The following is a 12,787-nucleotide window of genomic DNA, read 5'->3' on the forward strand; positions in this document are numbered from 1 at the left end:
CCAGTTAGTTAACATACAGTATCATATTAATTTAGGTGTACAATAGAGTGATTCAACAGTTCCATACAACACCAAGTGCTCATCACAAGTACAATTCTTAGTCTCCATCCCGTTTCCCCCATTCCCTAACCAACTCCCCTCTGATAACTAGTGCTTTGTTCTCTGTTAAAAGTTAAGAGTCAGTTTCTTGGTTTGCCTCTCTCTCTCTCTTTCTTTTTTTTTTTCCCTTGCTCCTTTGTTCTGTTTTTTTAAATTCCACTGGGCATGATGGTTTTTATTTTATTTTTCTTAGATGTTTATTTATTTATTAGAGAGGGAGAGTGCGCAGGAGGGGGAGAAATGGGTGGGGAGGGAGAGAAAATCTCATGTAGACTCCTTGCTGAGTGCGGAGCTCCATGCAGGGCTCAGTCCCAAAGCCCCAAAACGGACATTGAGATCACAACCTGAGCTGAAACCAAGGCTCGAACACTTAACCAACTACGCCACTTAGACGACCTGGCATGGTAGTTTTTAAACACCCTATCAACCTCTAATAAGTAATAAGTAGAATCCAGACACTAAAAGATGTTATCTTGACCTCAGTATGCTTCTAAAAATAATTAGAAAGAGAAAGTATCAGTAGGTAGGAAGATGAAATGAAAGATAAAAAAGAATTTTGCAGAATTGCAGATAATTTGGATATTGAGGACAGGGATTGATAAAGTAAAAAAATGAATCAAGAGGAGGACTTCTTAATAACTTACATTTATGAATGTAATTTTGAAAACTAAAATGGATGACAAAGCCAGAACTATACTTAGAGGTAAGAATTGCATATATTGTACATATATTGTATATACCCTACTCCTGTTACTCACTGTAAGAAGTGTTAAATAAATGTGACAGAATACTGTCTTCCTAACAAATGCCTTTACAGTTCATTTTTTAAAAAAACATATATTACTGAAAACCTCCCTAGGAGGTTATAGATATTACCAAGTAGCAAGGGTAATAGGCATTCTTGGATATATCCTTTTAAAAATATTTGTTGAGATCCTATTATATGTCAGGCCCCATTCTGGGCACATGTTTATATTCCTTCCCTTACACATAGTAAAAAATTATTTTCAGACCAGCAAAGGGAAATCAAATTTTATCTTTAAAATGTGCCGCAGTGTCATCAGACCTTAAATTTAGCTTCAGATTTTATGGAGTCATTCAGAAAATTCATCAAATTGATGTTGTGGAAGTGAATTTAATCTACCTGGTTTAGACCTTTATAATGAAGGCATGGCTTTGCTGCTGGTTGTAATTCAGATTAAAAACAAGCACCCAGTCTAATATCTCTAAACCAGAAGTTTCAGCACGGTATCAAGATTGTGTCCTTACCAACTTTACTACATTTCTATTAATTAACGGCCCTGGGACTTAAAAGTACCTATTGGTTCTAAAAATACATGTAAATAGGAGATGAGTTAATTCACAGAATATCACAAAAAATAATACCAAACCTGGGATTAGGGTTCTTCCAAGATTTATAGGATCTAATCATCCCAACAAGTAGGAGCTACCTAGAATCAGCAGCCCCTACCACTCAGCTACCTTTTCCTGTCAGTGCCAGAGGCACTTGGAATGGAGTTTTAAGTTTGCATATTTTCTGACTGGTTTCTGAGGGGTTCTTTCACCCTAGAGATACACTGAGCTTGCTGCTAAGCACAAATGCCACTAAAGTCAAGGTCTTCATGATTCTAGCCTTCACATCAGGAAGTAGTGTCTGAAAGATGCCGAGGCAGTTCCTTCATCCGGGTCAATGACCCTCAGATTCCTTACTGGAAGTTATGCCTACTTCTGGGCTCCATCCTTTAAAACAAGTGTGGAGAATTTGGAGAGAAGTCTGAGCAGAGGCACAAGGATGATGACAGAGAATGAGACCCAGGAGGAAACCAGAATTATTTTACTTGAAAAGGAGCAATCAGAATGGCAATTTAATAATGGTCTTTCAGACATTAGGAATTATGACACTGAGGTTAACGACCAGATTTTCTTCATGTGCAAAACAGTGAAAGAAATAGAATTTCAGCTTTAGCAAGAAGAATAGAGTATAGAACCAAAAGAAAAAAAAAAAAACCAGCAATCAGATGCTGAGCCTATTTAATCAAAGGAGTAGATCAGTCCATATACTTTATGAAAGTGTTTTTAAAGGCAATATCATTTCCTGTCTGCTTTATATATTATACATAATACCACCTGACACAACAGAGACACATTAAGTGAACTTTGTTTTTTGACCCTGTGAATCCATGATTTATCTTTAAATTATTTCATAAGGTATAGATTTCCAACAGTTATTTTAAATTAGAGCCTCATAGCTTGGTGCTGCCAGGAGATGACCTACTTTCTAATAACGTTAAGGAAGTTCATGGTATGGAGGAACATTCATTCCAGGGGCCGTAAACTCATGGAGCTGCAGGGGCATGTGGGTATCATGAAGAAGTGAAGCTAACAGCGTACAACAGTGCGGAGTTAGGAAAGTTCTGGTGTATTTGAAGGTGTGTGACCCATCCCAAAAGGGCAACCACTGCTGACTAGGCCATTGTTTTCACATCACAATATACCCATATTGCCAGATCTTTAGCTTTCTGAAGAAAAACTCCGGGGATCTGGAATCTCATGTGAATTTTTTATTTAACATCAACAAAATACTAAGATTTATCAGAATGCTATGCAAGCAAAGCAGTACACCTCTGCAGGCTGTAAGTTAGCAGTCTCTGGTTGTCCTTTAGGTCACTGGTTAACCAACACATTAGTTAGCATAGAAAACAGAGCTGATTGAACTCTGAAGTTAGGAGAATCCATCTGCTAAACCTTCGTAAAGCTTGAATTAAGGTCCCTTCCAGCTCTGCGAATATTTTGATCTCCCCTTCCTTCTTCCCTGCTCTCAGTATTGGGTGACTTATTCACACAGTGGTGGGGATTTACAGGAATTACTTATTTCCCCTAGCAATATAATTTTATTTTGCAAAACCATCACATACTTAGATGGAAGACAACTTTTGTTGCTATACTAAAGATGCTGCTGATGCTATTAGATTTTTAGGGAGGCACTCACATATGGCACAGACATGTCACTTTGGATCTTTGAACTAACATTTGTTTATAACATTGGCTGCATGAGGCATGCTTGACTTAAAAGCCTACTTACACTTCACCATTTGGTGACATATTTTATTTCTCTTTCATAAAATATTTTCAAATAACCCCTTCTCCATGGGCTAAGGACAACTGGATCTCTGAAATCCCCTTCCTTTCAGACAGGAGAATATGCCACAGATGAAGAGGAGGATGAAGTAGGACCTGTTCTTCCTGGCGGTGACATGGCCATTGAAGTTTTTGAGCTGCCTGAAAATGAGGACATGTTTTCCCCATCAGACCTGGACACAAGCAAGCTCAGTCACAAGTTCAAAGAGGTAAGTTCTGATCTGCAAAATATTTTTCTATGCCTTTCCGTTTCATTATTACATTTATATTTTGGTTTGAAAAATGTATTGAGAAGAATCAGTTTTCAAAAGAAAGCCTTTGGATAACAGATTGTCTTGAATTTCATTGAATTTCAAGGTAAAATTCAAGTAGATCTCATTCCACAACCATTAATTTTTAAATGCTTGTTATTTGTGTAGTGATAGCTTATGACTGATCTGTTCTTCCATATATTCAAGCTGTAGCTTAAATTTGCAGTTTCCGTGGTAAGTTCAGGTTTTATTTTTTCAGTATTACAGAATGAATTTGGGGGACCTGATGATAATCTTTCCTCTAAAGCAGTAATTTCTTAGAAAGTTTTTTTTTTTCTTTTCCTAAAATAGACAAGATCCCAAAAGGAATCAAATGATATACCTAAGTAGTTTAATTGAAGAAATTAAAGTTTAATGAATGAAATTTGAGCAGAGTCACTAGAACTCCCCAGGGATAGTGAGGTGCACAGGGACTGTAACAGCAGGAAGTTGTTCCAACTTCCAACCGAAAGAAGGCCTTGATGGGTAAAGAGGAACAGAGATTCATCCCCCCACCTCCTCCCAAACAAGAGCATCTTTATAAGATCCAGCCACTGCTAAAAACGACATTTGGAGACAAGGGTGATAGACACTCAGCCCCTTCTCTCCTCCTCTGAATGCTTCCTATCGACCGGCCAAAACCAGGAGGAGTGTGAAGAGGTCAGTCTCCGAAGGCAGCAACTATCAGAAAAGGGGCCAACTAAGGATCCCAAAAGGGCAGAAAGGTGCAGATAACACATACATTCGTCTTCTAGATTAACTGCGTAGAACTCCAGCATGTAAAACAGAAACACTGATGAATGGGTCCCCAAACAGTTTACTCTTCCTTGCTTTAGGAAACATCCTCATTGTCAAGGCAAGTGTGTCATTATTTAGAGCCCCCCCACCCCACCCCACAATAACCCCGAGGCACTAAAGCTCTGTGGTTTCGAGCCCGTTAGGGACTTGACCATTTGGAAGAAAAAGTTCTCCTATATGTGAAAAACGAGGTTGATCATTGTGAATGTGTAATTTCTAATTTTATTTCTGATTTCTAATTTATTTTCATTTATAATTTCTAATGTTGATGTACCGTAAATAGTTCAGTTGTGTCTGCTCTGATGTTATACCTACCGTGCCTCAATATTGACTTGCCTTTTTAATTCCTTATGATAAATTTATACTTGTGAGACCAGTATCAAAGTGAATGTACTTTTAAAATGTAAATTTTTATTTAAAAAAAACTTAGGTTTATTATAGAATTTTGGAAAATGCACATTTGTATAAATGCCAAAAATCTCATTCAGGAGCCTAATTTTATGGTATTTGGGATTATACAATACATGCTGGGTTAAATTTCTACTCTTGATACCTGTATACATGAATTAATAGGATTTTCTCATGTCATCAAATGTTCTTCTGCAAATGATGTTTATTTACTATAGAGATCTCTTATCATTGATCTACTTAATTTTTTGTCTTAGAACATTTCCATTGTTTCCAGGTCTTAAAAAATTATTTTTCTTAAGTTACACTGTAACTGATATGTGTGTACTTATCCTTGGGATAATTTCTCACCGTGGAGTTGTTAGATCAAAGAATATGAGTATTCTGGGGACTTGTGGTACTTAATGCCAAGTTGCCACCAGAGTGGCTTTTCTTGGTGATAGAGAAATCTGTTTATGCCACTGAATGTGCTGAGTGCCCATTTCTCTCCCACCTGTTATTAATTGTTGGGTTGAACCATTTCCATTTGTATAGTTCACAGAGTCCTTGAGGCAAAATACATGGGTTTCCCAGATGATTTACGACTATTCCTAGTTCTGAATCAGATACAAACACTTGGAGACAAAGGAAGCACACAGTTCTATAATGATCGCAAAACTCGGAATTCCCTTACAGTAGGAGTGGCAGTGCTTATCTTAGGGCTAGTTCTTGTAAAGGTTTTCTGCATTAACTGGTATCTTCAAACCAAAGAGCAGTGCCAAAAAAGAAAGTTCTACTGGAAGTGAGTGAGTGCGAGGAAGAGGCAATCTAGGGACCTCTTTCTCTGCAGCTCTGATTGGGCCCATGAATACAGATTATCTAGAAGAATAGACGGACGACTTGTTCTTTAAAAAAGTCTTCCTCAAATGTTGTAACTCTCTGTCCAGCTTTGAGGCCATGAGGTCAAAGCAGTATATCCAGGCAACAGCCTGTATTACAGCCAGGTGGGTATGGCCCTACCTTTTGACAGATAATTGAGCTGGCAGTGGAACCCACATTCTTTTATGAAAGCTAAAGAGGATAAAAAGCAGAAACAGTATATGGTTATATTCTCCATTTTCTGAATTGAGCTAAGGACTCCGCACTCTGTAAATACTGTTTGAGGTGTACTCACTGTGTAGACAACTGTGGGGTCTAGACCTAGGGGTTGGCAAACTGTGATCTATTGGCCAAATCTAGCCCAATGCTTTTGGTTGTAAATAAAGGTGTATTCGACATTGCCACAGACATCTGCTTGTTTATTGTTTGTGGCTGCTTTCATGCTCCATTAATAGCCAAGTCAAGTAGTTGCATAAAGACCATGTGACCTGCAAATCCTAAATTATCTGCTATCTGGCTTTTTACAGAAAATGATGGCTGACTTTGCTGTAGGCCCCTGCACGATCTGGACCCATTGTATATCTAACAGAGTTGATTTATTTTTAGTCTGAGTAACCAAATCTGTAATTTTCTTTTAACTTTGGTTTTTAAGAGTTGGAGGTTCGTCCTCACCTCAAGATCAAGCAAATACCACATTATTTCACTTCTAATTCTTGTTATCTCTTTTGTTATATATTTAACATATTGACATATTCTTTTCTTCAGGAGATTGTCACTGAGGATTTGTATCTTGTACACTGCCACTATCAGTTTTAACTTTCTTTCTATGGTTAGCGTATATGCCCCACTAAATATTTTTCACAAGATGATGCACAAAATGTGGGGTGAAGATGGAGAGTCACGTGTGTCGGACTCTGTACAGTGTCTCCTATTAGCGAGGGTTCTCTTAATTGCGTTATATCAAACCAGTACATGTTGCACTCTTTGAGAAAAGTACATTGGACGAGATTATCTCAGTCAGCCCTCCTTCTGGCCTATTACCTATCTTCCTACCAGGCTCTCAGGTCCTCTGTTTTGGCTCACTCTTGTACCTGTTTTCTCATAGTTCTTGACATATGGTCAGTGGTTAAATATTTGGTGAACGAATATCATAAAGCATATACTGGAAGTTGTTGTATAATTCAAGACAGCTGCCTAATTTAATTTCTCCAAGGAGTTGACAAGATAGCTAGCACTTTTATTAAATGCTCATTTCTGTATTTCCCTCTGCTTGGAAGGCCAGCATTATTATCTACAGAACTGGTGCCTTTCCACTCTGGCCTGCTTTTAGCCTTTATATTCTGTTCTGTTTTCTCGTTCCTTGGTGCAATGCTGTTAGAATATACATGAATCATTGACAGAATAAATCAGATTCATTTAACTCTTCAAAAATTCCTGTAGTGTTCAACCTATTCAAGAAAACATTTGAATCACTTTATTCATTCCCTTGGAAAAACTTCTTTGCATTTTTATTGTAATTACATTAAACTACTAAATTAACTTGCAGAGAGCTGGCATTTTTATCACAGTGACTCTTTTAATCCAAGTTTATGGAATGTATCTGTTTAATTCAAGTCTTTTTTTCTATTAGTTACACAAGCATCCCTCCTATAAGTAACAGAACATCTCACTAGAGTGGATTAATCAAAAGCTGCCACAAAGGTTATATTAGCTTCACTATAAGTTAAGAAATTTTCTCTATTTTTCTATTTTCAGAAATGACTTTTATAAGAGAGACTTAATGACTTGCATAAAATAGAAATTTCTGTTCCCTACAAGTTTATTATTACTCAGCTGTAAAACCATCTGTGCCTTTGTGGAGAAAGATTTTAAAAACCTTTTATAAAGCTATTACTCTCTCCAAGTGTTCAGGTTTTTCTTGGGCCAGTTTTAGTGTTTTGCATTTCTCAAGAAAGTTATATGTTTCCTCTAAGCATTCATATTTTCTATCATTTTTATAATATGCTATTTATAATTAGTTATTCTTGTTTTATTCTTTATTTAAATATTTTTTCTTAGTTATTTTTCTACAATTTTTGTCTTGTTAACCTTTACATTCCTAATTTTTTAATAAAAAAATATTTAATGTTCCCTACCAATATCTTAATTTTTTCCTCCTTTCTTGTTCCAGTATTGATTAATTGCAGTTAGTACATTTATTTTTGATAATTCCTGCATTCTGATAAATATATTGAAAACTATGCTTTTTCTAAATATTGATTTTTTAACTACATGTTAACAATTTTTTTTTCATTTAGAATGCCATTGTCCTTTAGATATAATTTCTCTTGGGATTTTCTCTTTTTTTTTTTTTTTAAAGATTTTATTTATTTATTTAAGAGAGAGAATGAGCAGGGGTGAGCGGCTAAGAGAGTAGCAGAATCCCTGCTGAGCAGGGAGCCTGACCCTGGACTCAGTCCCAGGACTCCGAGATCATGACCTGAGTCAAAGGCAGACGCTAAACTGACTGAGGCACCCAGGTGTTCCAAGATTTTCTCTTTAATACGAGAATGTTTTAGTGATATATTTTACTTTCCAGATATATGTAGCTTTATTTTGTTATTCTTTTGTTACCAGATTTTAATTTTATCACATTCTGGTCAGAAAACATATTCCACGTGATAGCTATTTAGAATTTTTAAGACTTCTTTTGTAAATTAATTCATAAATAATTTTGTTTATCTAGTCCTCATGCATGCAGAATTTTTGCATACATTTTGTGCTTAGGTATAAAATTTATATGCTTTTCATTTATGTAAATATGATTAATAATAGAATTATACATTTCTCTGTAGTGTGGCTTAGATCTTTGTCTGTTTGATCTATTAATTCTGAAAAGCCTGTGTTAAAATTAAAAACTACAGTTTTTTTTTTCCTTCCTATAATTCTATTAGTTGTGGTTTCATATATTTTAAATCTTTGATATCAGCTGCATATATGTTCAGGATTATTATGACTTTGTGATTTATTTAACAACTAGCTGTCTTGTCCCTTATGATGCATTTTGCCCCAAATTTTATTTTCTCTAATAATAAAACTTTATCACTGCCTTTCTCTTGCATCATGTTTGCTTCACAACATCTGTTTTTTCCATCTTTGTATTCCATCATAGCCTTTTGTTCAAATGTATTTCCTTTCGCCAACCTATTCTTAAATCTTACTCCTAACTACTCTGGGAGTCTGTCAGTTAATTCATGAGCTTAACCCGTTTACATTTATTTTAATCACTTTAATATTATAACTTAGAATTGCTTCCTTATTTTGTATTTACAGTTTTCGTGCTTCCTTCTTGTTTCTTTTTTATCTTTTACCTATTTGCCATTAGATACATCAAATTCTTATCTGCTGCTTAAAAGTTATACATTTTCATTCTTTTCTTCTAGAGATTACATGTGAGTAATTTTGACTTAGTCTTGGGTTATTTTCTCCTAGGAACATAGAATGCAGATCAATAGCTGTATCTACAATTTAACAAAATGATAACCATTGCATAGTTTCATCTCCCTTTCCCCTCCTCTTGAATTTTTTTTTTTTTTTCAGGGGTTTTGGTTAGATATCTAGTTCCAACTCACCTATGCTTCTCCTGACTCTAATGGGATTTCAGTGCTGTCCTGATGTTAATTCACAAACCTCATTTTGGTGCTCCTACTTTACCATATGGCACCAAAGTTTAAAGTTAATGGCCAGGATGTCTAAACTTAAGGTGAATGGAATAGACTGTCCCTGATTTACCTCCAGATGCAGGTTTACCCAGTTACATGTATAAGATGAAAGATGAATTAGATTGCTGTCTACCATTCCAGGTTATAGACACTTGCCTGGTTCATTTACTCATTTTTCCCAAACATATCTGGAAACACCTGTGTTCTGTCTCTTAAGAAATTCTTACAATTTTTTTTGCTAATTGATGAATGAGATTTTTTTTTTTTTTTTTTTTTTTTTTTTTTTTTTTTTTTTTTTGCATCTCCAAAGTTGCATTCAGGAAAGGCAGTAAATAGTTTTTATTAGTATGTGTTGTTGTACTGCACTAGCTGTTTGCCCCTGGTCAATTCAGTCATTTTATCTTTTTTTTTTTTTTTTTTTTACTCATTCCGTCATTCTACTATCCTTTAAAATGTTTGATTTCTCTTTTCTAACTTAGGGCAATAAATGCTTAGTTTACTTTATTGTTTAAACATGAAAGCACTTAAAACTATGAATCTCTGTTTAGCTAAGTCTTTGGCAACATCTTTGAGTTTCAGTGTTCATTCGGTCATCATTTTACAAATAGTCTTTATTTTTCATTTTTAAATGTTTTTATTTTCTCTTTGACTTGAATAATTGAGGAAACAGTTTTTAATTTGTAACTTACTATTAATCTAATGTTTTGTTACATTGTGGTCAGATAATATTGTCTATAAGTCTTTTTTTTTAAGAGGCTCTTTTATTATAGATTAATATGGGTATTTGTGATAAAAGTGATATTATGTACTTTCTACCTTCTGTATCCTTATCATTTTTTCCTATTTAACCTACTACACTGAGACCCATGTAGTAAAATTACACCTCATTATATTTTGGGCCTGGTAGCTTTGATGATCTATTTTAATGTTACGTTGAAAGCATATAAAATAAAAACTTAAAGATTTCTTAATCTTTAAATATTCTTTGATGGTAATAATGTGACTGCTACTTTTGTTTGTAGTTGCTGGATAAACACACTTTTGTAAACATGTGTATGTATCTGCTTTTATAATGTAAATTTAAGTGAAGTACTTTGTTTTACTGTAAATTTTGAAAATATCTTGGAGCTCTTTTAGTCCAAAACTTTAGCAACTTAAGTTTATGGTTATAATTGTTCAGAGTTTAATATATCTCACCTCATTTTATGCTTTATGATTCCTTTATGTTGATTGATTTTTGGTTAGGATTATCTAAGTTTTTAAAAAACTATTCTCTATTTCTATAATTTTCAAAATGAAGAACAAAATGATACCATGTAGAGTTCTAAAACAATACCATTTGAATCTTTTTGATACAATCTTGGTTTCTAAGACAAGATTGTTGTTAATATTTAATTGTCACATTTTCAATTAGCTTTATAATACTATGTGCAATAAATTGTTAGACTCTGTCTTACTCAGTTTCACCTGTTATTTTCTCTACACCAGAATTTCTCATTTCACAGAGTATATCCTTGAGTAATGTATTATGTACTCATGGAGGTTACAGCGTTCATGGGCTTCCTATACTGAGAATGAGAAAATCTAATTTTCATGACATAGGAATGATAATTAGTTGGGTTTATTATTTTGATTTATTGTTTTTTTTTCCTGACAGTGTTGTAAGGTAGGCTTCTCTGTTGAGCTAGATGCATACTGTAAAAACTAAAGCCTAATGCCAACCTGGCACTTGGATACTTATATTATTTTAGTCTTGTATTTTACATTTTTATCACAATTTCTTCAAGTAGGCTTCCTTTCATTGAGTTGTTTTTTTTTTTTTCCTTTCAATTTGCTTTCCTTGTTTCCTATCTTTGTGTTTTGGTTTGTTCTTACTTAATATTTTCTTCAGTTTCTGTTACTTTTATCTCTGTTGCTGTTTCTTTTCTAGAAACACTTTGTCTTCTGTATTAATTATTTTGCTCATATTTTCTTTTTCTATTTTTCTATCTGAGGTTTTCAAATGTGTCCTCTCATATCAATGATTCAGTTTTCTGTAGCCTTAAGTATACTCTTAACTTCAGGTTATTTATGCTTTTTAGCACCTCTAACATCACTTAATTCCCTTACAACATTTTTAGTTTCCTTACTCTCTATCCATTCTTTGTGCTCCTTCACTTTCTATCCCAGTAGTCCAGAGAATTACCTTAAAATATTTTTATTTATGGGCTACCTCATTTTCTCAGTTTACTTGAGTTTTCAAGTTGATATTCTCTTTACCGTCACTTGAAATATTTAGTAATAGGTTCAGTTTTGCCTTTTTCTTCTGTTTTTATCTGGAAGTGAGACAAAAACTTGTTTGTATAGTCTGCTGTCATCCACTTCTTAAATTATGTATTCCCTATCTAGACTCCCATCGGGAGGACATATCTGTGTGCCTCGTTTCCTGTCTGGTTGCTATTTTCTGGCAGTCTGTCATCTAGTGCAGTTCTCTGAGCTTCGGTGAAATACTTCCAAATCTTCCACTCAGTTCTCTAAATTAAAGGGGGGAAAAAAGATGATCTCCTGCTCTCAAAACGCGTACCAGGACCACCCCTATCTTTACTGCTCCGCTTTGGGGTCTGGAACTCAAAGTATGAGGTGTGCCACTGTTCAGCCACCTTCCTGCATTATTTTCCTCTTCTGGTAGTTGCTTTCTGAATGAATGTGGAATCCTGAGAGAGTTGGAGAACTTGGTCTGAGGACAGTCCCTGGGAAAGACAATAAAGGCTGCCCAGCTTTCTCACTGGATAGACTCAGGATCTTCAGCAGTCATTGAGGATGGACAGACCATCTCTCTGTCCTTGGAATGAAGCTTGGATGCTTTTCTTAATTCAACTTTGTGACTCTTTCATATTCTAGTTACAGTTTAGTGTCCATTTGAACCTGTGAGTTTTCTTTCTTCCCTTTTTTTTTTTTTTTTTTTTTTAAATGTGATTTCACTGGAAATTTAGTGGGGAAAAGGAAGAGGCTGAATCAGAAACTGCTGGTCAGGAGATATTTAAACCAGTTGTCTAGTGTTTCCCATCACACTCCTCCTCAGCGGTCGTAAGGATCTTGAGGGGAAAAATGGAGTCTAAAAACTGTGCTATTTACTTTGCTTAAGTCATAGAAAATGTATGAAAAATAATCTAGAGAAAGCTATAAATGCCTTAGATGATAATATAAAGTTATCTTTATGGAAATTTCTATTAACATGTAGAGAAAGCTATAAAATAGATTATCTAAAATAGTGTACTTAGCAGCAAACAGATACTTCTTTAAAAAAGAAACTGTACTTACATGCTTTCACCTACATCCATTTTCATCTACATCATTAATAACTAGTTTATGAATACCTACTTGGAGAGTGGCCTTGTTGGAGTAGCTCACCCAAGCCTACATATGCTGCAATTAGTGATACCATTCAGATTATATTATTATACTATTCAATCATCCAACTTCAGCTAATTTTGCATAAACTGTTCCCTGAGAAAA

The 12,787-nt window shown here is 34.8% G+C and overlaps 1 protein-coding gene across 11 annotated transcripts in view; it reads left to right on the top strand.

Annotated features, from left to right (window-relative positions):
- PPP1R9A (protein phosphatase 1 regulatory subunit 9A) overlaps positions 1–12,787 on the top strand; it is a 304,701-nt gene that overhangs the window by 229,754 nt on the left and 62,160 nt on the right. For all 11 annotated transcript variants that reach the window (XM_059171151.1, XM_059171154.1, XM_059171155.1 and 8 more), the window contains one exon: positions 3,291–3,446. In XM_059171151.1, coding sequence (XP_059027134.1) covers positions 3,291–3,446 — 156 coding nt within the window. The remainder of the gene's footprint in view (positions 1–3,290; positions 3,447–12,787) is intronic.

The sequence above is a fragment of the Mustela lutreola genome, chromosome 4, assembly GCF_030435805.1.
Source record: "Mustela lutreola isolate mMusLut2 chromosome 4, mMusLut2.pri, whole genome shotgun sequence".
NCBI lineage: Eukaryota > Metazoa > Chordata > Mammalia > Carnivora > Mustelidae > Mustela > Mustela lutreola.